We start from the raw sequence: 25330 nt of genomic DNA on the forward strand, positions 1-25330 counted from the left end.
ATAAGTAAGATTAATAAAGGAATAAAAAAAAACTATTGTTTACCCCATGTAGTTTGTAATGATGGCCAATGAAAAATGTTTAATTTCATGTTTGCATGCAAAATGAAGGTGATGAGCTTTTCACTAAAATGGGCATCTACAGTTACCAACAATGGACAACAGCAAATGATATCAAAAACGTCCATGAAAAGGTCACAAATTAGTTTTTCATAATCTACATGCTTAGTCATCATGCCCCAGGTCTGACAATGTGCTAAACGTGTGTATTTGTTCGGCCTGAGATATCAACGAAAAATGCGCACTGAAAGAAGTAAACAGCTAAGGCTCATCACAATTCCAAAATTTCAAACTTTGATACAAAGAAAAGTACTGACATTTGATACCATTTTCAATACCCCAAAATCTACAATAACCCAATAAAAGTGTATTTAAATAAACTGCAATTCTGTATGCATTAATATCTGTATTTTCATGAAAACAAATTGACCTTTAAGTAGTAACATTCTGTAAACAACACTTTTTTTTTGCATCAATGAACACAGTATGGTTTTATGCCAAGAAAGAGAACCATAGATGCAATGTTTGCTCTGAGGATGTTGATGGAGAAGTATAGAGAAGGCCAGAAGGAGTTGCATTGCGTCTTTGTGGACCTGGAGAAAACATAAGACAGGGTGCCTCAAGAGGAGTACTGGTATTGTATGAGGAAGTCGGGAGTGGCAGAGAAGTATGTAAGAGTGGTACAGGATATGTACGAGGGAATTGTGACTGTGGTGAGGTCTGCAGTAGGAGTGACGGATGCATTCAATGTGGAGATGGGATTGGCTCTGAGCCTTTTCTTATTTGCAATGGTGATGGACAGGTTGACAGATGAGATAAGACAGGAGTCACCGTGGACTATGATAATCTGTAACGATAGCAGGGAGCAGGTTGAGGAGACCCTGGAGAGGTGGAGATATGCTCTAGAGAGGAGAGGAAGGAAGGTCAGTAGGAACAAGACAGAATACATGTATATAAATGAGAGGGAGGTCAGAGGAATGGTGAGGATGCAAGGAGTTGGCGAAGGTGGATGAGTTTAAATATTTGGGATCAACAGTACTGAGTAATGGGGATTGTGGAAGAGAGGTGAAAAAGAGTGCAGGCAGGATGGAATGGGTGGAGAAGAGTGTCAGGAGTGATTTGTGACAGACGGGTATCAGCAAGAGTGAAAGGGAAGGTCTACAGGATGGTACTAAGACAAGCTATGTTATATTGTAAGGGTTGGAGACGGTGGCACTAACCAGAAAGCAGGAGACAGAGCTGGAGGTGGCAGAGTTAAAGATGCTAAGATTTGCATTGGGTGTGACGAGGATGGACAGGATTAGAAATGAGGAGATGAGAGGGTCAGCTCAGGTTGGACGGTTGGGAGACAAAGTCAGAGAGGCGAGATTGCGCTGCTTTGGACGTGTGCAGAGGAGAGATGCTGGGTATATCGGGAGAAGGATGTTAAGGATAGACCTGCCAGGGAAGAGGAAAAGAGGAAGGCCTAAGCGAAGGTTTATGGATGTGGTGAGAGAGGACATGCAAGTGAGGGTGTAACAGAACAAGATGCAGAGGACGTAAGGATATGGAAGAAGATGATCCACTGTGGTGACCCCTAATGGGAGCAGCCAAAAGAAGAAGAAACACTGTCACTGTGTCAGTACAATAAAATGATGCAAATGTCATTAAACTTATATAAGTAAGCAATGTGATCTTGGGTGTGTGCAGCGGCCTTTACAGTCGGCCAAATCCAATCAACGTTCACTTTAGTTGCCATCCCACAATTCAGTTTCTACTCTTAACACGTCAAGTACAAGAGCACCCAGAGGAGCCGCACCACTGTTTATGCCATTACGCTTGCATTATGTAGTTAAACGTGTTGAAGGACAATTTTAAAAATCTCATGTAATAAAATCAAAGAATGCAAAGCACTATGGCAGCTCACTTCACAGAGAGGGTTTAAAAATGGAGGGAGTTCTAGAGCCCCAGTGCAAAAAAATGTTGACCCAGAATGAAGAGCACAGAATAAATCTGACCTGCAGATAAAAACAATTGCAGATTCCTCTTAATAAGTTAAGTTTAACTGACTACAAAAAAATGTTTTAATCTGTCGAGAAAACAAACGTTGCATCATTACTTCAAACGTAACAGATTTATATGGAATAACGTACAGTACTTTACAAATAAGACGACTGACCTCTCCGAATTCTGTGTACTGACCAGTGTGTCAGCGCATGACGCGTTTTCCCCTTGAGTTGGTGTTGTGTTGTAGCAAATCCTGCAGGCAGACTTGCATTTATCTCATTGTCTTCCATCCCCATTTGACACAAAACTGAAGTATCACCAGATATCACTCCAGCTGCCCTCTTTATCATTTTAGGTGTGCTGGTGAAGACACCAACACCTATGAGTGGGTGGAAACGCGGCTCTAGCCATGCCCAGTGGTAGCCACAAGGCTCAATTGTCAAAATGAACCAGAAGTGCCTTAATAATATACAGTGGTGTGAAAAACTATTTGCCCCCTTCCTGATTTCTTATTCTTTTGCATGTTTGTCACACAAAATCTTTCTGATCATCAAACACATTTAACCATTAGTCAAATATAACACAAGTAAACACAAAATGCAGTTTTTAAATGATGGTTTTATTATTTAGGAGAAAAAATCCAAACCTACATGGCCCTGTGTGAAAAAGTAATTGCCCCCTTGTTAGAAAATAACCTAACTGTGGTGTATCACACCTGAGTTCAATTTCTGTAGCCACCCCAGGCCTGATTACTGCCACACCTGTTTCAATCAAGAAATCACTTAAATAGGAGCTGCCTGACACAGAGAAGTAGACCAAAAGCACCTCAAATGCTAGACATCATGCCAAGATACAAAGAAATTCAGGAACAAATGAGAACAGAAGTAATTGAGATCTATCAGTCTGGTAAAGGTTATAAAGCCATTTCTAAAGCTTTGGGACTCCAGCGAACCACAGTGAGAGCCATTATCCACAAATGGCAAAAACATGGAACAGTGGTGAACCTTCCCAGGAGTGGCCGGCCGACCAAAATTACCCCAAGAGCGCAGAGACGACTCATCCGAGAGGTCACAAAGACCCCAGGACAACGTCTAAAGAACTGCAGGCCTCACTTGCCTCAATTAAGGTCAGTGTTCACGACTCCACCATAAGAAAGAGACTGGGCAAAAACGGCCTGCACGGCAGATTTCCAAGACGCAAACCACTGTTAAGCAAAAAGAACATTAGGGCTCATCTCAATTTTGCTAAGAAACATCTCAATGATTGCCAAGACTTTTGGGAAAATACCTTGTGGACTGATGAGACAAAAGTTGAACTTTTTGGAAGGCAAATGTCCCGTTACATCTGGCGAAAAGGAACACAGCATTTCAGAAAAAGAACATCATACCAACAGTAAAATATGGTGGTGGTAGTGTGATGGTCTGGGGTTGTTTTGCTGCTTCAGGACCTGGAAGGCTTGCTGTGATAGATGGAACCATGAATTCTACTGTCTACCAAAAATCCTGAAGGAGAATGTCCGGCCATCTGTTCGTCAACTCAAGCTGAAGCGATCTTGGGTGCTGCAACAGGACAATGACCCAAAACACACCAGCAAATCCACCTCTGAATGGCTGAAGAAAAACAAAATGAAGACTTTGGAGTGACCTAGTCAAAGTCCTGACCTAAATCCAATTGAGATGCTATGGCATGACCTTAAAAAGGCGCTTCATGATAGAAAACCCTCAAATAAAGCTGAATTACAACAATTCTGCAAAGATGAGTGGGCCAAAATTCCTCCAGAGCGCTGTAAAAGACTCACTGCAAGTTATCGCAAACACTTGATTGCAGTTATTGCTGCTAAGGGTGGCCCAACCAGTTATTAGGTTCAGGGGGCAATTACTTTTTCACACAGGGCCATGTAGGTTTGGATTTTTTTTCTCCCTAAATAATAAAACCATCATTTAAAAACTGCATTTTGTGGTTACTTGTGTTATATTTGACTAATGGTTAAATGTGTTTGATGATCAGAAACATTTTGTGTGACAAACAGGCAAAAGAATAAGAAATCAGGAAGGGGGCAAATAGTTTTTCACACCACTGTAGGCTTTGGATTCGACAACCATGAAAAGTGATTATGGAAGCAGTTTTTAAAAAGTTACACGCGTAATCGATACCCTGGTACTTTTGACAGATTAAAGGTTAAAGTGAAGCGAGTGAAAACATTATTAGCAAGACAATGTGCCTTGTACTTGTGAATATTGCAGATGCTTCAACAAGAAGGAGGTCAATTCACCTGAGCAGTTCCACACACTGCGGCTAAATAATCCCAAGGTCCTCCATGTGATGTCATGACCGGAGGGGGTCTACAATTCAAATACTTGTTTGCATCTGAGCCCTTGAGATTGAAACTCCAGCCACTGTTCCACTTCATTTGAACTATTGTGTGGTGCTGAGGTGTCACCCACGGCATGGCTAAACTCAAGTCCTCATTTGGGATCCTGAGCTGGTTCATTGTGTGGTGGGTGCAGCAACATGCTGTATCAGTGCATGTGCTCCTAACCTTCTCCCTCTTGAGGCCCGGGGCTTTTCTGTAGCCCCCCCCTTGTGCAGTTTTTTTTTTTTTTTTTTTTAAAGATAATCCTTTAATTTGTGCTCAGCCCTTCGGCAGCTGCAAATGCCCTACAGCATATATTTAATGTTGCATTGGGCTTATCTTGACAGATGGGGTCAGGGAAGTTGTACTCTTTCTTAATATCTGTGGTACACAGTTTCCCTTTGCAGTCAGATGAAGGTAATGTCTGTGAATTGTGGACAAGTTGTAATTGTCTGCAGGATGAACTGGCAACTCCTATACAGACAGGCCCGTGGAGAGCTGAACTACCCGTCTCTGATGACACTTGTGGCTTCTCACTCTCTGATGCCAGCCCTGTAGTCCTGTCCAAGACAGCTTGTGATTAGGAAAACAATTAATAACGGGACAGCTGCAGCCAGAGCCTCACGGGTGCAGTTAGCTCTCATTAAGCTGGAGATGCTGCCAAAGCACAGCATACTAGGCTCATCTCTCGGGGCTCTTCATTCTGCTAATCGATGCTTCAGGAAGCTTGTGTTCCCTCTCTTGGCCTTCACAGGCGCCCCTGGTACTCTGGCTGGCAGACGAGCTTCTGCAGCTTTGGTTCTCAGCCATTACCGATACATTTACCGGGGGACGTGTCTTAGCCAGTTGAGCCAATCAGGGTCACCAAACAGCCCTACAATACACTTCAGTGGTCACACACACACACACACACACACACACACCAGTGTTCCCAATCCTCACCCATTGCATCCCAAGGCCACCTAACTCCGAGCCTGCAAGCTGCAGCTTTTAGCTCCTGGTTTTCAATTAAAAACACAAACAAGAGTCCTGTTTTAATTTCTTTTATTTGCCATGAAAATATTTTTTTTTGTCTTAGCTGTCATGTTGTGCAAGAAGAGAATAGGAGGGTATGTCATCTCCAGCTCGACCCGCTTGACCACTTCAAGTGCTACTCAGATCAGTATTAAGACTACGCCGTGGTCTAATCAGCAGCCGAGCAGGACCACCCCACTCCCCCAGTCAGACACAATAAAAAGCAGCAACACCATCAGATATATTAGAAAAGAAAATCAACCCAGACCAACAGTTGGTGGTGAAGCAGAGACCAAGTAGCATTGTGTTCTGGGAAAATTTGGGACCTTCTTTTGAAAAAAGGGTCGAAGGGTTCAGCAGTCAAATTAATGGTTCGGAGCCTGAGGAGACCGCGGCAACAAAATAGGTACAAAGCAACGAGATGGTACCTCAGAGTGCAAAGAGCAAGAGATGGGAGTGAAGGTGGTAAGAACGCAGACAAGCAGCCCTCCAGCTGTATTCGACACGGACCCACGGAAGAGCATGCGGGAGGAAGGCACATGTGTTTTGTGGGATTAATGCATGAAGTGTGTGGCCCTGTGACATCCTTGAGAAGAAAAGCTGGAAGATGCTGCTTGTAGAACCACACAAGTAGAGGAAGAGTTGTTGTCATTGTTTCTGCTCACTATCACCCCATTCAGCAAGTCCATCTGGTCAAGTAGAATTAAACAGGTCCATGCTTTTAAACCTGAATTCTAAACACACACACACACACACACACACACACACACAAATACATATAGATATTTATATTTAGATATGACTAGAAACCCTTCCCAGCAGCAAGAGAGAAAACCACAACCCAGGATCCCCAAGACTCCAGCAGCACTCTCTTTAAAGTCGAACTGTGTTAATCCGTAACGGCTGAACATTCTTTCCGTTGGCATGACTCTGCCCAGGGCTGAAGTATGGGTAGAGCTTGCCAGGGAATTTCTCCCGGAAAGTGTACAACCAGGACATGTCATCAGCATTGTAAAAGATAAGTAGGCCCTTGGCATGGTCCAAGAAGACGCCCACCTTCTCCAGTTTGCTTTTCACATTTAGCCGGGTCCAGGGCTCAGTGCAGGCACTGTACTGGTTTCCATCATGCATCACAATGCAGAAGAAGCCTCTACTCGGCTGTATCTGGATGCTGCCCTTCCGGCTCACCGCTTCATGAGCTACACCAATCATCCACTGAGTCTTCTCAGATACCATCACCTCCCAGTAATGGATGCCCCCTGAGAAGCCTTCAGAGCCGAGGACAGACACCTCAACATCAAATCGGCGAGGAGAGTCCTGGAGGGGTTGTGGGTGCAGGTTACCATATGCCACAATGGTACAGTCATCAGACAATATCAGCCTCTGGTGGGCAGTGATGGGATCCAGAGTCAGCGCAGCAGGCACTGAAAAACAAAAGCAGGTGCCATTAGGAATGAGCTAACAAGCTCATTGCTGGGCCACCTAAGATTCCAACCACTCTTTGCCATCTCATTCCCTCATGGTCTAAAAAGTTTCCCTCTCCATTAACCAATGTTTGTTTCCTTCAGGTGTACTAACCCCCATAACATAAATCCCAATGAAAGCTACCTGGAGAGATGTCCTGGTACAGGGACTTCCAGATCGTGTACTGCAGGGGGCCCATGTACTTGGGTGTGGGGAAGTCTTCATAGGTGAGATTTGTTTCATGGATTTTGCCTTTTACCCTAAAGAAGAGATGCTTAATTAACAAGTTGGACACTGAGCAGTTATCTAATGAGGTAAAACTCGAAACACCTTAACCAATTCCCATTCTTTCAAGCAACAAAGAAAAAAAGTGAACATGAAATGGATAATACACAGAATACTGGTTCAGGTAGAGTAACACTGGAGAAGGCAGCCATTGTGGAAAGCAAGTCACCATGGACAGAGAATCAAATGACGGAGAAAAGTGATCAGCAGACAGAAAAAATGAACTAGACTGGCTTCACATTTTGAACAGTGCCTACAAATTTGTCAGACTAAAAAAATTAATAAGTTAGCATGGAATGCCCACCCAGCACAAGCCCCTACCTTTTGGATGTCAAGGCTACACCTTCAAGGAAGCCATGTTTGTCAGTTTCTCCCAGTTTCTCTTGGAGAATCTGAATGCCCTCCTGTACATCCCGTAGCTGCTGGCTATAGCGCTGGATTTTCTGCTCTATATCATTCAGCGTCCGAGCCGTGTCGGTCTCTAGTTCTTCCAGCATCTGCTTCTGGCGTTCCCTCAGGAAACGGTGCAGACGTTCAAAGGCTTCAGCGATGGTTGCTCGTAGGCTCTTGGCGGAGGACTGCAGAGACACAAGATGTTAAAGAAAAAATCTGTTACTAGTCGGAAAATATACAGCCATATTGACCTGGACATCAACAGAAATTGATGAACATACATAAGCCTGGTCTCCCTGCTCTGTACCACAGTAAATACACTATCATCAATACACTAATAGTCCAATTGCCCTTCATTCACTCACACTATGGAACCAATGCAGGAAGCTCTTCAAGGCAGAGAAGCTCTTATCAGTTGCACCTCTACATGAGGACCACTCTTTTCCACCTTCTCAACATGCACAGTATTTAATATCAGGAAAAACTATGAGCTTAAAACATCTAGAGGTTTATACATGGATAACGTTTTTGCATCCTAAGAGCAATTATACTTATCAACACGATTTTTTCTATTACTTTCAAGCTACTTTGCTAAATGGAGCCTGCCCAATTTTCCTCACCTCCCATCTGTTTCTATTCCAGAAACATTGGTCAGATGTGAAGACCCAGCTAGCAGGTCTACAATTTATAAAAAAAAAAAACATTTTAAATCCTCATTCTTTCAAAGATACCAGAGTACAATGGGGAAAGGATCTTTCATTTAGTATTTCACAAAAGAAGTGGAAGGCAGCCAGGCACGGAATACACTCTAGCTCTGCATATGCAAAGCACTCAATCATTCAACTTAAAATCTTCTATTGAGTGCATTTATATTCATTTAAAAATTGTCCAAAAAGTTTTCAGGGCAATAATTCAACCTGTGAAATTTGCAATTTAGCTTCTGCCTCGCTAAGCCACATGTTCTGGGTGTGCACCAAATTAACAACATTTTGGACAAAAATCTCTGAATGACTACCAGACAGCCTTGGTGTTACAATCCCTCCTAACTAGGGAATCCATTCCCGGGCTCGTTCATTCCCGGATTCCTGGGAATGAAACTGCTGTAATTCCCGGGAAACTGGGAATGGCCAAGCTTGTATATATAGCGCGTGTAGAAGTGTAAAAATCGATCAAGAAATAACAGAGTTATAGTTGAAAATAATTAAGTGGCACGGTTTTTTGGCCCACAGTGTAGTGTGTTGCACATTAATTCAGTCAACCAGCAGCAGTCGTCAGTCTTCCGGCTCCGACTAAGACTGAGTATAGTGGACTGGAAGGAGTCTGCACTCTGAGGCTCACAAATGCAGGAACAGGGCAGACTTCAGTGACGTCTGTCAGACAACATCTTTGAAAAGCAACTTGAAATTGCAATGCGGTCAGTCTGTTGCATCCGCATTATCTGTGCCAAGAAACTTGCCATCACAGAATGATGACAAGAAACTGGATGCATCAGTAAAAGCTGAAATGGCGGTGTTTTAGAGCAACGGCAAGCGCGGGCGTTTTTTTAGAACAAGTGTATCAGTATCTGATCAGGTAGATCGTGTTGCATTCAAAATTTTTTTTTTTTTTTTAAATGTTAGTCTATCATATATCCTCCCTATGGCATTTGCCACTTGATTGACATACAGGGCGGCCAGTCTGAGATCTCTTTTCTTCTAACACATTGGTCATCCCACATGCACCCATACAATCAGATTGTGACTCAGACTACGAATGCCATGAATGTAATTACCCCGATCTACATGCTGTCAAATAAATGAACCACACACCGTGGCGCAACATAAAGGGCGAAACACGTGTCACGTACTCTTTGCATTATTTGACAGTAAAACTATGCAATATCTATATCTATATATAATAGATAGATAGATAGATAGATAGATAGATAGATATATACATACATACATACAGGTGCCGGTCATAAAATTAGAATATCATGATGTTGATATATTTCAGTTGATTTATTTCAGTAATTCCATTCAAAAAGTGAAACTTGTTTATTAGATTCATTCATTACACACAGACTGATGTATTTCAAATGTTTATTTCTTTTAAATTTGATTTAAACAACTAATGAAAGTCCCAAATTCAATATCTCGGAAAATTAGAATATTGTGAAAAGGTTCAATATTGAAGACACCTGGTGCCACACTCTAATCAGCTAATTAACTCAAAACACCTGCAAAAGCCTTTAAATGGTCTCTCAGTCTAGTTCTGTAGGCTACACAATCATGGGGAAGACTGCTGACTTGACAGTTGTCCAAAAGATGACCATTGACACCTTTCACAAGGAGGGCAAGACACAAAAGGTCATTGCTAAAGAGGCTGGCTGTTCACAGAGCTCCGTGTCCAAGCACATTAATAGAGAGGTGAAGGGAAGGACAAGATGTGGTAGAAAAAAAGTGTACAAGCAATAGGGATGACTGCACCCTGGAGAGGATTGTGAAACAAAACCCATTCAAAACTGTGGGGGAGATTCACAAAGAGTGGACTGCAGCTGGAGTCAGTGCTTCAAGAACCACCAAAGACAGACGTATGTAAGACATGGGTTTCAGCTGTCGCATTCCTTGTGTCAAGCCACTCTTGAACAAGAGACAGTGTCAAAAACGTCTCGCCTGGGCTAAAGACAAAACTGCTGCTGAGTGGTCCAAAGTTATGTTCTCTGATGAAAGTAAATTTTGCATTTCCTTTGGAAATCAAGGTTCCAGAGTCTGGAGGAAGAGAGGAGAGGCACAGAATCCACGTTGCTTGAGGTCCAGGGTAAACTTTCCACAGTCAGTGATGGTTTGGGGTGCCATGTCATCTGCTGGTGTTGGTCCATTGTGTTTTCTGAGGTCCAAGGTCAACACAGCCGTCTACCAGGAAGTTTTAGAGCACTTCATGCTTCCTGCTGCTGACGAACTTTATGGAGATGAAGATTTCATTTTCCAACAGGACCTGGCACCTGCACACAGTGCCAAAACTACCAGTACCTGGTTTAAGGACCATGGTATTCCTGTTCATGATTGGCCAGCAAACTCGCCTGACCTTAACCTCTTAGAAAATCTATGGGGTATCGTGAAGAGGAAGATGCAATACGCCAGACCCAACAATTCAGAAGAGCTGAAGGCCACAATCAGAGCAACATGGGCTCTCATAACACCTGAGCAGTGCCACAGACTGATCGACTCCATGCCATGCCGCATTGCTGCAGTAATCCAGGCCAAACTAACTCCAACTAAATATTGAGTGCTGTACATGTTCATACTTTTCATGTTCATACCTTTTCAGCTGGCCAACATTTCTAAAAATCCTTTTTTTGCATCGGTCTTAATTGATATTCTAATTTTCTGAGATACTGAATTTGGGACTTTCATTAGTTGTCAGTTATAATCATCAAAATTAAAAGAAATAAACATTTGAAATACATCAGTCTGTGTGCAATGAATGAATCTAATATACAAGTTTCACTTTTTGAATGGAATTACTGAAATAAATCAACTTTGTCATGATATTCTAATTTTATGACCAGCACCTGTATATATATATCATTTTTAATGTAAGTAGATCATTTTGACCTGGTCATTTTAAGTAGCTCACAAGCCGAAAAAGCGTGGGCACCCCTGAACTAGATACATGTACTTATATGACAGAATGAACTGCTTGTAGATAAGGTTAGTCTTTTATTGGTGTCAACATATTGCAGTAGTTTTATTAAAAATAAGTGTCGGTCGTTCTAAAACCGTTCACATGTGAGGTGCCCGTGCACTGTGTCATCCCTGGGATTCCCGGGAATGACATGCAGGATTCCTGAATTCCTGGGAATGGATAAACCCGTTCAGGAATGGATTCCCTACTCCTAACCCATTAACAGCTGTGTTTGGTGGGCTCCCAGATGGGCTTAAAGTGGAGGACAAGCAAACCGTAATTGCCTTTACCTCACTACTAGCACGTAGACTTATCTTGCTCAAGTGGAAGAATCCCACCCCACCATTTTTAACTCAATGGGTAACTGATGTCCTACACTGTCTGGAATTGAAAAAAAAAATCTAATTCTTAGTTAGAGGATCTGCTCAAAACGTTTTAAAATATGGCAGGATCTAATTAATAACATTTTAGAATAAGCTTCTAGATTTGGGGAAAAGAATACTTTTCCTTCCTGGCTGCTTTTAAAGTTTTGCTTTGTTGGTTGGCTCTCTTCTCTTTCTTTTGGGTGGGGGGTTGAACTTCGGTTTGTTAAGTTTGATTTGAGTGTGAGGATTATTTGCTTCTAATTAAAATCAATTAAAAAAAGGTAAGTCAACTTCAATTTCAAATCCACACATGCAGTCAGACCAGAATTGGGACAGACAAACCAGTGGAGGACACAATAAGAGGAGAATCCTGAAACTAGCACCTATACTCTTCCTCTGTGTGTCTCTGAAAAGCAAGTAGCGGCATGTAAAAAACAAATTCCTAATGCAAGAAATTGTATATGGCAAATAAAGTGAATTATCATTATGATGGGTCCTACAGGATCACACATCGTAAGTTTCAGCAAGGCCTTAATCCCTAAAAACTCTGCATTGCCATTTTACTTGACCACATCTTCTCACATAACCAAAAACAACCATCTTGGAGTCTCTATCATTTTCCTTCACAAATGCTGCTCCACTAAAACTTTTACTTTGCTCAAAGGTCCACTTGGGAATGAAGGTCCAAGTGACCCTCTACACCACTGACCCAGATGGAGGCTAAGTGTAAACTATTCATAAACTCATTGCCTTGGTACTTAGGGCAGAGGCCTTATGGAGAAATGTATGCTTGCACAGGATTGGTTATTTTTAACTTGCCCAGGTCTACCCTCAACATTTTAATGTAAAAGTGAAACACACTGACATCATGCTCAAACACCACTTGGCACAAAAGAGTGGTAACTGGATATCCCAGTTAGTCTTTTATGACACATCCTTAAACACTTTTCACAATGCTTGCTTATGGACCAACTTCATTTCCCACTTATCCATTTTTCACATTCACTAAGTGTTTAGTATGATTGGGTAAGGAGGCTTAATGCCATGGTGTCATTGTATTGACCAGGTCAGGGCTGACAGGCTTACTTTGGATGAGAATGAGCAGAAGCTACTGTAGGATTAATCTGTCCACTACAAACATTAAGGTGGGAAAGCAGCCACAATGCCACACTGCTTAATTAAGCATGTGCACGTTAGGAATGAAACTGAATTTCGCCTTCGGCCTTTTTTGACAAGTTGTTTTTTGGACTGTCTTTTTTGTTAACATGAAGAACAGTGATGCCGGTGTGATCATTAAAGATATCAGTCTTAATCTATCCAGCATCAGCATGAAAGGGCCCAGCCACTCAAGCCAATATTGCTCTTTAATTGATCAGGTCAAAGTGGACTTACTCTTGAATTAGCTAAACCTACAGTAGGTTTGCCTGGGAAGATGGGGCATATCAGCATTTCAATTGGAACTTCACTTGAATCCATAAACAATGACCTAAATGTTGCCACAATTAAAAGTGAGTAATGCCAGCATCTTAAGGTGGCCATTTTTGACAAGAAGCGAGGGTTGTGTGACTAGTTGCTCATGAAGACTCGAACTTGGTGATTCTGGGGAAAAAGAAGAGGATTGAGTCAGATTTTCCTCATCCTTCCAAGCAGCATGCAGGTGAACAACAATGCCACAAGCCAACATTATCAAAAAAATATTCCTATTATTACACTTAAGGACAACCTTTAATCAATCCAAGAATGAATTGGATTAAGTATATTTGAGAATGCTGTGTTAAGCTGGTGTTTCTAATCATGGGGATGTTACATTTAACGACTGCCAGCGGTAGATCCTGAATATGTCATATTACGTGATTACAAAGCACAGTGTATGTCACATAGACAAATGTGTGACAGCCACATCATACTTTTACATTTCCAAAGGATCACAAGATGGCCTTTTTACTACACGCTACCTGATAGAGCTGGTGCCTGTGCAAAGGCTTTAGAGGTGTGGTGAGCTCAGCTGCAGTCTTCCGTCACCATTAACCCATATTGTGTTGTAGTGTGTAAAACATGCAACATCATACAGATGAGCCTCTCTTCTGTTTGTCAGGTCCACAACACTCACGTTTCTTACTCCTCGTAGGTACATTATACATTGTATTTCTGGGTGAATGCTCCCTTGTGATGCAAGACAAAACAAGTCCTGTTTGAACTCTAAGCATGGAGATGCTGACTAATCCCCAGTTGGTGGCCTTTTTGAAGTTGGCATTTGTACCTTTGGACAGAAAGGTTCATCTTAATGCAGCATAAAACTTCAGATTTCTGGGTAACCTCTCCACAGACTGTGTTGTCATTTAACATTAAAAGCAATCCTTCATTTGTAGCTACAACTTTTTCTGACGTTTACATATGCCAGAAACATTAAAACTGACATAAAATGTACAATTAATAAGGTAGCTAAAAATTTTTATTAAATAATAAACATTTTGTTCCACCAACATCAGGGTGTCTTAATGTTAATCACAATCAACTCAAACACAAAAAACTGTGGAAGTCTAAGCAGGGCTTATGTGAAGAAAGCAATATCAAAAGTTTTCAGAAAAGAAATAGTGGAGTGAACACACAAACAAAAATGTAACTTTTGGGATTGCAAGACAGGGAATTGGACTTGCAGACATTGAAAGAGCAAAGGAGGAAGGTTATGGAAGTGCAGACAGAAGTGCAGAACTATGCTTAGCACAGTTCTCCTTTCAGCATCTGCAGAGTTGTATTAAGGGGAGCAGGTGCTGTAGACCCCAAAGTAACATTCATGTGGCAGCTGGCATCTGAATTAACAAAGACTCCACTTCTGCCGACTCCCAGAACTGGGGGCTACACTAGGAATAATGCAGGTCTTGTTGAAGTATCTTCATATACAGAGTCCCAGTGTTACCAGTGTGCCTCCATTGCTGAGGTTTGGGGTGGAAGAGAGAAAATATTCCCTGGCAGCAAAAACTATAACAGGAACGAGCAACTTGCGTGTCTCCCCAGATAATCACTATGGGAAACACCATGCTTAAGAAGCCCAGTTTGATTCCCTATATCCAACCTAAATGGGTGACTGATCAGAGAGTTGTAGTGGCTTGTAAATGTCCTTTTAGTTGTTTCATCTCCGTTTTGGCTCCAAATCTTCACAACTGGTGACAGGTCACTAAACAATAGCACCACAAATGTTAAAGCAGTGCTAAGTGATCGGCTGCAGGTTCATTTGTTCTCGAGATGATTGATTATAAGTAGTCCACAGCAATTGGAGAACATCTTGTATCAATAATTTGTAAAGCTAACCAAACAAAGAAAATAAAAGTATCCATGTGTATCTATATTTACTGTGCCCTGTATTTTTACACACCTGTCCACTTTGTTAAGTGGCTTGTTATTCATTTTTCTGTGGAAAGCAACTTACTAAATGGATCACATTTCAAGTTTTAGTAACAAACACTGATAAGAGGCTGTCAACTGCATTATTTACAATCAGATTTTAATGAGACTTTGCATTATTCACTACAACAGTAACAGTGCCAGCTGTGGGATTTATCGTAAAACCATAATGACCAGTAAATTATTTGCTTTTTGCACATGCAAGCAGCATTCAAACTGAAAAACACAATTTAAATGAATACAAGTAAGCAGCACAACAAGCACCAAGGAAAGCAGCTCTTCTATGCCCAGAACAGGGTTTTCTTTCATTGATGGTGATCATTTAGGGACTGAGATGTTGAAACGACTAGGGCCCAGCCAGGGAAGGGCCATAACACAAAGACAAACAAATCAGAGCTCAATTAAAGTCTGTATTTTTAAAATGTCCATCTCCATTGCAATTCAGAGATGCCATTTTTAGAAGTATACAGGTGTGGAGAGAACTTTCAAAAGTCTATTTTTAGGGGTTGTAAAGTGTGGATGAAAGGTGAAAATAGATAGTAATGTCTGTGTTTTTAAACAGAAACGTAGTGTGGTATAAGCCTCAGTTTAACAAAACTAAAAAGCACTTTGTTGAAAAACCACTTTGCAAAAGGCTTATGAATCAATTAAACACGAATTAAAAACTTGAATGAGAAAGACTGGGAAAAATGATAACTAAAGTAGATAAAGTAGTCAGATTCTCCTAAGAAGATTAATAGGAATGTGGCGATGGATGTCAGGGAAGTATTTACAGTGCCCCATAGAAAGTACTGTGAGACTTGCCTCGAACCCCACCAGACAGACACCGCATTTTTATAAAAAGCTCGTTTTATTTTCTTCCCAAACACACAGTCCCGCACAGTACACTGGGCTCCTCGTCCCAATCACCTTTCCTTTACGTTCCACTCTCTGTCCCTGGACCGCCTTTCCACTCTCCACGGGAGCCTTCTCTTGCTCCCACTTCCAACTCTAGCTCCCAGGCTGTAGGAAGGCGGGCCCTTTTATTCTCACCTGGATGTGCTGCAGGTGCTTCCTCCGATGTCACTTCCTGGTGTGACGGAAGAGCACTCGGAAGCACTCTGGGCGTCCCTGGAGGGATCCTCCTCCTGTGGTGTTAAGGGTCCACAGCTCGCTGAGCAAAGGCCATTTTTAAATAATCACCGCACCGAGGCGGCTTCGTGAGGGGGATGTAGCGAGCTCGCGGGGCAGTGCGTCGATGTGGGCGTTTCTCACTGTGTGCACAGGTGAGGAACTGCCCACATTCGTGATTGCTCCCGCGGCTAATGCTACAGCTGTAATGGCCCCTCACGTTATAAAAAGGAAGCGCAAGTCGGTTGAAGGGGGTGAAAGGAAACGATCGGAGAGAAAAAGGAAAGGAAAGAGGACGGAGGTTACAGGGAGCGAGGAAGCATGCGATGCAAGAGAGACGGACAGGCGGTGTGTGCGTGTGGTGAGCGCACGATCTAGGGCAGCTGTAAGGAAGCTGGGTGTTAGGCCAACACCCAGGCGTTTGAGTTGGATGTTGCTCCCGCTGAGTAACCAGGTAGCAGGAGTGACCAAGGGAAGGCGACTGGCCGCAGAGAGGCCATGGAAAGGCAGCGGAAGTCGGGAGACTTGGTGCTGGAATCCCCAACGTGGGCGACCTGGCTGTTGTGGAAAACCAAGTTCTCTGAGACTGGGATGAGTGCCAACTGAAGCCAGGGATCAGGAGGTCTCCAGTCTCGTGTGAGTGTTACAGGAGGGCAGCTGCAGAGAGCGTCTTGCCTGCTGCTAAGCCCTAACAGGATAAGCAGGTGAGACGCTAACAGAAACGTTACACCGGATTTGTTGTTTTAAAGACTGCTTCCTAGAGAAGATTTTACCTCTCGTTTTAAAGGATTGTTTTTTCCAATGGTTTTAACCTCCACTTTTCATCTTAAAGTATTTATTTATTGAAGAACTGCACTTTATGAACACTGTTTTTTTTGTTGACTGTTTTTAATAAAAGCACTGTTTTCACTTTTAACCATCCCCTTGTTCAGATGCTCAATTATTTGCCTTCACTGACTAGCTCACTCGGTAACATTATCGACGGTGTGGGGTTCAAGGGTTCCCAAACATCAAAGGGAGCGTGGAGCCAGAACCCACATCGTCACACCTCCATGTTCCCGGGTGTGGCGGAAGTAAACAGTCCCGAGCCCTCTGTGACTCAGGGCGCCCCCTGGCGGTGGCCACGGGTCCCAATAGGCGTAAGACTCCTTGTTCTTCTCCCGTGGTCCTCCTCTGATCCAGGGCAGTTGCCCCCTCGTGGCCCAGAGGATGTACATGCTACCCTCAGTTCCTTCCAGGTATCCCAGCCAGTCGCAGCCCCAGTGACTCGCCACAGTATTTACACTCTTGGAAGTTTTCAGTGGGAGGCACGGTGGCACAGTGGATAGCACTGCTGCCTCGCAGTTAGGAGTTAGTGGAGTTTGCATGTTCTCCACATGTCTGCGTGGGTTTCCTCCCACAGTCCAAAGACATGCAGGTTAGGTGCATTGGCGATTCTAAATTGTCCCTAGTGTGTGTGTGTGTGTGTGTGTGTGTGTGTGTGTGTGTGTGTGCCCTGCCCGGGGTTTGTTTCCTTCCTTGTGCCCTGTGTTAGCTGGGATTGGCTCCAGCAGACCTCCGTGACCCTGTAGTTAGGATATAGCAGGTTGGATAATGGATGGATGGATGGATGGATGGAAGTTTTCAGAATAATACAACATTGACGCACAGAGGATTATTTGATTTTTTGACACTTCTCAATAGAAAAGTCTCTGTAACATTAAACTGAAAATAGATCTCAACAAAGTGGACTAAATTAATTACAAAAATAAAATGCAGAATAACAGATTGCATAAGTATACAGTAGGGTGTCTTGCATTGAAATCTGCTGCAATGACCCGGTTACTGCGTTCACCAGACATCAACACAATTTCTATCCGCTCCTCACGTGTTAACCTCTGCGACATGTCAATGGCTGTAAACAAAGAGAAACTTGTAAATAACTCATGAAAGAATAAAGTTACGTTAAAACCAAGCACACCATTGTTTTTCTTGTGAAATTCCCAATAAGTTTGATGTGTCACATGACCCTCTTCCTATTGAAAAAACAAAAGTTGGATCCAAAATGGCCGACTTCAAAATGGCCACCATGGTCACCACCCATCTTGAAAAGTTTTCCCCCTCACATATACTAATGTGCCACAAACAGGAAGTTAATATCAATAACCATTCCCATTTTATTAAGGTGTATCCATATAAATGGCCCACCCTGTATATGTACATATATGTATTGTACATATGTTTTCAACAATTTACTTCACTTGTAATGGTTTCAAATCATTTGTATATAAGTGTCTTTTTTGACACTGATGATATTTGTATAAGTGGTCTTAAATAAATGTTGAAAGAAAACAGTTAAACGACACCAGACGATGAGGATAACACAATACAGTAACTTTACAAGTGCTTTTTCAGAGTTCAAGTTAAAACAGTTTTGAAAAAAGTTAAACAATTCTTGAAATGGAATTGGAAAAGAAAACCAATAAATTAACAGAACCCATCTTTATATATAATACACTACCGTGACTGTTCGTTTGTCTGTCCAGGATTTTAAATCACCTGTAGCTCGCAAACCGTTTGACCTATTGACCTGAAATTTGGTACACATATACTATGTGATGTCTACTATCCGCTTTTGGGGTGATTGACCTCCATGGTTTTCCTCTTTTTTTTTTTTTATTGTAGAAACAATTGTCGGCAGCAGACAGTAGGGTGGCCGTGCAGAGCATGCATATGGGCGCCATTCTCAACCCTACCACCTTCGCCGTATCTTCGCCTACCTCTGCATATCTTAAACCATTCTTGAGGCAGATTGAAGACTTAAGTGCCAGATTAAGTGAAAATTTAAAGAAAACCTACTAATTGCAACAAAAACACTGACTTAATCTGTTTTAACATGAAAAGATGCAGACGAAACAAGAGAAGAAGCGGGCCGCTAGGGTAGAGAAAAGAAGAGCTACTGAGGAAGCAGCAAGCATATCAACCTCTGAGCAAACGAATGCTAAACGTACAGAGAAAGAGGACAAAAACTATGAATGCTCAAGTCAAGTGCATTCACTGCACGTTCTCATAATAAAAAAAAAAAAAAAAAATTCTGAAGGATGCCGTTTTAATTCCTGCTTGTAATATTTCAGTATTTGAGAGGTCTATGAAATGAAGGGATGAGGGGTTTACACTCTGCACAGATGTCTCACTTCTGGTGTGATGTGAATTACTGGTTAGTGAACTTATTTGATATTGGCAAAAGTTCCGGTATTTGCTAGGTGCAAGTTAAGTGCACAAAAGTGTGTTTAGAAATGGGGTAATTACTTTAGTTCTTAAACCCCTGAACCACTGCTTATCGTCTGCTCATAAGCTACCATACGTATAACAACAGGAAACATTCTATGAAACTTTGCTTAGCAGGAATCCATTTTGCCAGGGATCCAGAAGAGTACACTGCAGGAGATGAACATGCTACGATGTCCTTTTCAGATACGGTTGCATGTTTTATTCTTTACATGCTGTACTGCTTGAACTGTCATCCTGGGAAAAATCAGGCCATTTGCAAACAGCAGCACTAACCCTATCTATTCTAAATGTTTCTTCTTCTATTTTTTTCCCCTCACGCTTAAAACTGCCAGGCTACATGGGTGAAGTTAACATAGACAGGTTTAGAAAGAGTGCTGGAGATTGTGTAGATTTTATTTAACGTTCAGAAGTAGTTGTGGAAAATTAAAGTGCTGAACATTGTGATACTGGCTTTTGCATACTGATTTTTATTAAATATCAAATCAAAAATTTCATACAGTATATCACCCAACCCTAGCTACATCTCCTAAACACTGACGTAAAGGGAGCGAATATTTATGTGATAAATTATTTTGTGTACTATGTTTGTCATTAATTTAGACCAGTTTCCAGGGATATGTGTTCAGTTTGACATTGAAGAATCTTTTCCTGGTGATCAATGTCAAAAAAAGGCAAAATAAAGTTACTGTGATTCAATGTTGTATAATAAAAAAATGCAAAAATTTCCAAGAGAGGTCAATTCTTTATAGGCACTTTGTCTACTAATCATACACACATCTTGTCCAGCCTGGCCTTTTCCTGGAGAACCACTTTAAGAAATATATATATATATATACACTAATTCTCAAGTAGTTACTTCTTGCTCCAGGTTGTCTGGTCTATTGACCCGTCTGTCCACTTTTAGTAGATTGGTTTACTCATTATTCTGGTGCCTTGTGCAGGTGAGCACCAGACAGAAACCAATGCCGAAATGTTACTGGCTCTCACATTGCTCACTGAGACTGGGATTGAGCACATATTTACTGGTGCACTATATACAGTATATAAATGCTTTGCTTTCTGAATGGCACACAAGCAGTTGCTGCCAGGCTAAGGCACCTGGGCCTGAGGTGGTTACACCAATAGTGAGCTGAACACAAAGCAGCATTTCTTTGACATGGCAGTCAGGAACCCCTGCAGGGAGATGAAACAAAAAGCAATGGTCTGGAGGGCACAATGTCCGCTATGCTTTAGCCATCTCTGGTGGGGGGGGGGCACTCCAGTGTTACTGTTGCTAGGCAGCTGGTTCTCAACACATCCTTCAGACAAGTGCCACTGTATTAGTGTGCTGCTCAGACAGCACAATGCCACCAACGACAGACTGCTTGCTTCAGCTGGATCATGTTGGATTGTGTGTGAAGGGCTATGAAGCACACTGCTGCCTGGAAACACGACAGTCCAAGGACGACAACTCATAGGAATTACAGGACAAACCTCAAGGGATAGAGAGTAGCAAGGACAGGAGAGCTTAGGACCACAGAGAATCCTGACTAATCGCAGGCTAATCCCAAAATATGGACTTCCTGATTAACAAAGATATCCTTATACTCTAACACATAATGGATACATAGTTACAGACTAAGATGAAAAAGAGCAGTGTATTTTATGCACTTCTAAGTTTCATTTTTACTCAGGTTTTATTCCAGGTAAAAAATTTTGTTCACTTACAGTGGCCACACAGAAATCTTTACATGTTGTTAGTTAAGTTCTGTGTTTAGAATACTACTATGTGTTGCTTGCTGATGTGGAACAGAAGTTCATTTAAACGGGTTATTCTTTTACTTGTCACCATTGGATGATGCAATCAGAAGCAATTTGTATGAAGCAGCATGGCTTGTTTTGACACTTAATCCTCTTCCATCTATTTTCGGTTCAAGCCACTCAAAGCATCATCTGTACATTTAATAGTCTTTATTTGTGTGTTTGCTGCAAGGTCTAAATTGTGATATTTCTTTCACTAGCGCTGTTTAAAAGTTGCATATTTAGCTTTGCTATTTCAAAAGAACTCTGACATGTGCTGTGTACTCTATAACAGTAACATATATGTTTAACTCTTTGAGGGCTGAATATTTTTTCCAAAGAAACAATGGTTTCACACTGAAATCAACATAAAACGTCTGTTGCTGCATGCTGTGGCTGCCAATTTGCTACGAATGTGCAGCAGACTCGCTTCCAGGCTGTCTTTGTATGGCTGGGACTTCAGCAGCGGCAGTCACGGTCGCAGTGCATTACAATCTGATTTTTAAGTGGCAGTCCTCCCTGGCAAACATTGTCAGTAGCACAACTAGCTGGGGACCGATCAGCTGAAGCTGGAACCTCACATTCGTTTTCAATCACTTATATCAAAATCTGAGTCTGACAAGTCATAGTCCAGTTCAGAGATAATAGGCAAGACATCATCCACAGAGTATTTTGATCTCTCGCCAGATGTCAGTGCCATTTTTGCTGTTGTGTGCGCCTTGCTACTCACGTGAGCACATGGAATCTCAGTCAAACCAATGAATCTAACTTTCCTTCTAGTAATGAGAGTCCAACATAACGGATGGTTTTGTCACAGTTTACAGTTGATTACCATCATCAACTCCTCATTTTGACAAAAGTCGACATCAGCCCTGAAAGAGTTAATAGCAGTAACAGTTATCTGTTTTACTTAATCTTTGTTTTCTGTGGCTTAATACTTATTGTTTCAGCTTTACCTTTTCCCAATTATTACACTAAATGGGTTAACCAAACTTCTCCAGTGTGATAAAAGGGGAATGAGTATAAGCTGCCTGTCATTTATGCAGGGTATGAGGTTGAATTCATCAGATAACTGCACAAAAAAATATGCAACAACACTCACCTCCTGACCTAGGACATCGCAGGACAACTGGCAACAGCAGCCATTCTTGGAATTAGGCACAGATATAACCATACCTTCCCAAACTAAAATGGCAGAGAGTATGAAAGAGAGGAAGCCTACTCAGAAACCTCCATCTGAAATGTCTCAAGTAGAATTTAACAGATACCTGTACATAATTTCCAGTTATCCCTTTTACTTTTGTAGAGGCTGGAGACTATCCTGGCAGTTTGAAAACAAAACAGAAATCAGGTATAGAGAGTGCACCAGTCCACAGCAGGACACACAAACACACTTTCTGGGCAAAATGATATGCAGCCTTTTCTTTCCCAAATATAAATACACATCCGCTTGAACATGTGAACTAGACCTTTGTGGATGGTAAAGATTTTCCAGTAACAAGCTCACCTTTGTTTCTGTTAGTTGTCTTTGCAGCAGCTGCAATGCTTCAGTGTGGCCCACCTCACTGTCCTGCAGGGCAACGAGCTGTTCCTTCATCTCCCTCTGGAAGGAACAAAAGACTACTGTCACAATAATGCGGATATGTTAGCTGCCTAAGGACACATCTTAACAAATACAGCAAGTGACAGCATACTGTGAAAAAGAGAACAGTGCACAGAACCCAGTAGGCAAAGGGACAAAGACAACTACAATCTAAAATGCTCCAGGGGACCATCACCGAATTAACATTGTAAGCATTTTCAGTAGCTTTAAAAATACATTTAGCTTATAACATTCAGCCCTTCGGGAGCCAAAGCACTTTCACATTAGCTATTCGCATGCTAGATGATACTCCTATACATTGAACAAGTTGTGCTTCAAACCACCCTTCCTTGACAAACCAGAAAGTCATCAGTTGCATCAGAAAGTAGATGTAGTTCAGCTATACAGCAAAGTACCAGGCAGCCACTGGCCCCCGAGCAGCTCAGAAGAAACTGAATCTAAGCTTTTTAACAGTTGCCTTTTATTCAGCTTGACAAAGGAAAGATGACCATGTTTCTAGGCCTTTGATTACATCCTACCCATCAATCCATATTATTTAAACCCTCTTCCTTGAAGAAACTGACACTTGGGACTGGAGCTAATAACTGCACGATTTTGTGTAAGATGGGCATCAATCTTGGATAGAAATCAATCAGAGGACATATTCACACATCAGGTCAATATAAATTTAGCATGCACATTTGAAATGCAAGAAGAAACCATAGAAAACTGTATGAGTGTGCAAACAGACTGCAGTTGGGCTCCAAGTCAAATGAAGCTCAGAGCCAACAACACCGATTACAGTGCTGCCACCTCCACATTACCCTTCTACTGTCACTTAGGACATATTGTCTGTACTAGCAAATAACCTTAAGGAATGAGTAAAATCCAAAATAAAAATGTCCACTTCTGCGTTTTTAAATAATGAAACTTCCTTTCAGTGAGTGGCTGCATGTGTGAAAGCTGCAGTCACTTCTTTGGTCGTCAGACTAGTGAAGTCAACTTTGACAAGAAACTTCTTAAGTATGCGTTTGTAGAAGCTTCTTTGTGTGACCAACTGACCCTCTGTGACTAGTAAAGCTCACCAATTTTCATGACTTTGAAAATTACTTTCTTCCAATAGCATGCTGAATTTCCAAAACATTTAAATATGTCAATGATTAAAAATAGAAGCAAATAATACTTTATTAGCAAGCACCTTCCATGCTCAGGACAGTATGTTCTTATTCTTTTTCAGATGAAACAGCCAGATTGGATTTTTCTCACTGATATTTAACTACCTCATCTATTTCAAGATATTGAGGAAGGACAGACATTTGACTAACCTTATAGTCAAAACCCCGTAAGTTTTAGTTACAGATTAATTGAATGCCTACACAAAATAAGTGAACTCATAAACCAACACAACTTTGTGGACAGTTTTGCCAAAGAGTTGTAGTCACCCTTTACCTGGCTAATGGCAAGGGACTTGAATGAAGTTTTTTGAACAGGGGATAATTAGAGAAGACTGCATTCACAATGCATGCTATAACATAAAATCCCACCCAGTAACATACGCATCCGGACTTGCACGCCTAAATGTGTTTACTTTTTCTATAGACAGTTGTCGACACAAACGAAGTTTTGTTATCATATTACACTGTAATGTTCATTATATTTACTACTCTTTTCTTACTTTTAAACACTCAATTTGCTGTCTGTTGTTAATATGTTTGATCATCCAGTTGCCACACTATTTTTCACTGTGCAGCAGACATATACAGGTGCCGGTCATAAAATTAGAATATCATGACAAAGTTGATTTATTTCAGTAATTCCGTTCAAAAAGTGAAACTTGTATATTAGATTCATTCATTACACACAGACTGATGTATTTCAAATGTTTATTTCTGTTAATTTTGATGATCATAACTGACAACTAATGAAAGTCCCAAATTCAGTATCTCGGAAAATTAGAATATTGTGAAAAGGTTCAATATTGAAGACACCTGGTGCCACACTCTAATCAGCTACTTAACTCAAAACACCTGCAAAAGTCTTTAAATGGTCTCTCAGTCTAGTTCTGTAGGCTACACAATCATGGGGAAGACTGCTGACTTGACAGTTGTCCAAAAGATGACCATTGACACCTTGCACAAGGAGGGCAAGACACAAAAGGTCATTGCTAAAGAGGCTGGCTGTTCACAGAGCTCTGTGTCCAAGCACATAAATAGAGAGGTGAAGGGAAGGACAAGATGTGGTACAAAAAAAGTGTACAAGCAATAGGGATGACCGCACCCTGGAGAGGATTGTGAAACAAAACCCATTCAAAACTGTGGGGGAGATTCAGAAAGAGTGGACTGCAGCTGGAGTCAGTGCTTCAAGAACCACCACAGACAGACATATGCAAGACAGGGGTTTCAGCTGTCGCATTCCTTGTGTCAAGTCACTCTTGAACAAGAGACAGCGTTAGAAACGTCTCGCCTGGGCTAAAGACAAAACTGCTGCTGAGTGGTCCAAAGTTACAGTCATGTGAAAACATTAGGACACCCTTTGAAAGCATGTGGTTTTTTGTAACATTTTTAATAAATGGTTATTTCATCTCCGTTTCAACAATACAGAGAG

The 25330-nt window shown here is 41.6% G+C and overlaps 1 protein-coding gene across 2 annotated transcripts in view; it reads right to left on the bottom strand.

The window, feature by feature from the left end:
* Nucleotides 1-5423: 5423 nt before the first annotated feature.
* The window catches only part of trim62.1 (tripartite motif containing 62, tandem duplicate 1), a 75769-nt gene continuing 55862 nt past the window's right edge, over nucleotides 5424-25330 (bottom strand). For both annotated transcript variants that reach the window (XM_039755807.1, XM_039755808.1), the window contains exons 3-6: nucleotides 22652-22747; nucleotides 7481-7737; nucleotides 7019-7134; nucleotides 5424-6834 (exon numbers count right to left, since the gene is read on the bottom strand). In XM_039755807.1, coding sequence (XP_039611741.1) covers nucleotides 6284-6834; nucleotides 7019-7134; nucleotides 7481-7737; nucleotides 22652-22747 — 1020 coding nt within the window. In that variant the 3' untranslated portion in view covers nucleotides 5424-6283. The remainder of the gene's footprint in view (nucleotides 6835-7018; nucleotides 7135-7480; nucleotides 7738-22651; nucleotides 22748-25330) is intronic.

This window comes from Polypterus senegalus, chromosome 6 (assembly GCF_016835505.1).
Source record: "Polypterus senegalus isolate Bchr_013 chromosome 6, ASM1683550v1, whole genome shotgun sequence".
Taxonomy (NCBI): Eukaryota; Metazoa; Chordata; class Cladistia; order Polypteriformes; family Polypteridae; genus Polypterus; species Polypterus senegalus.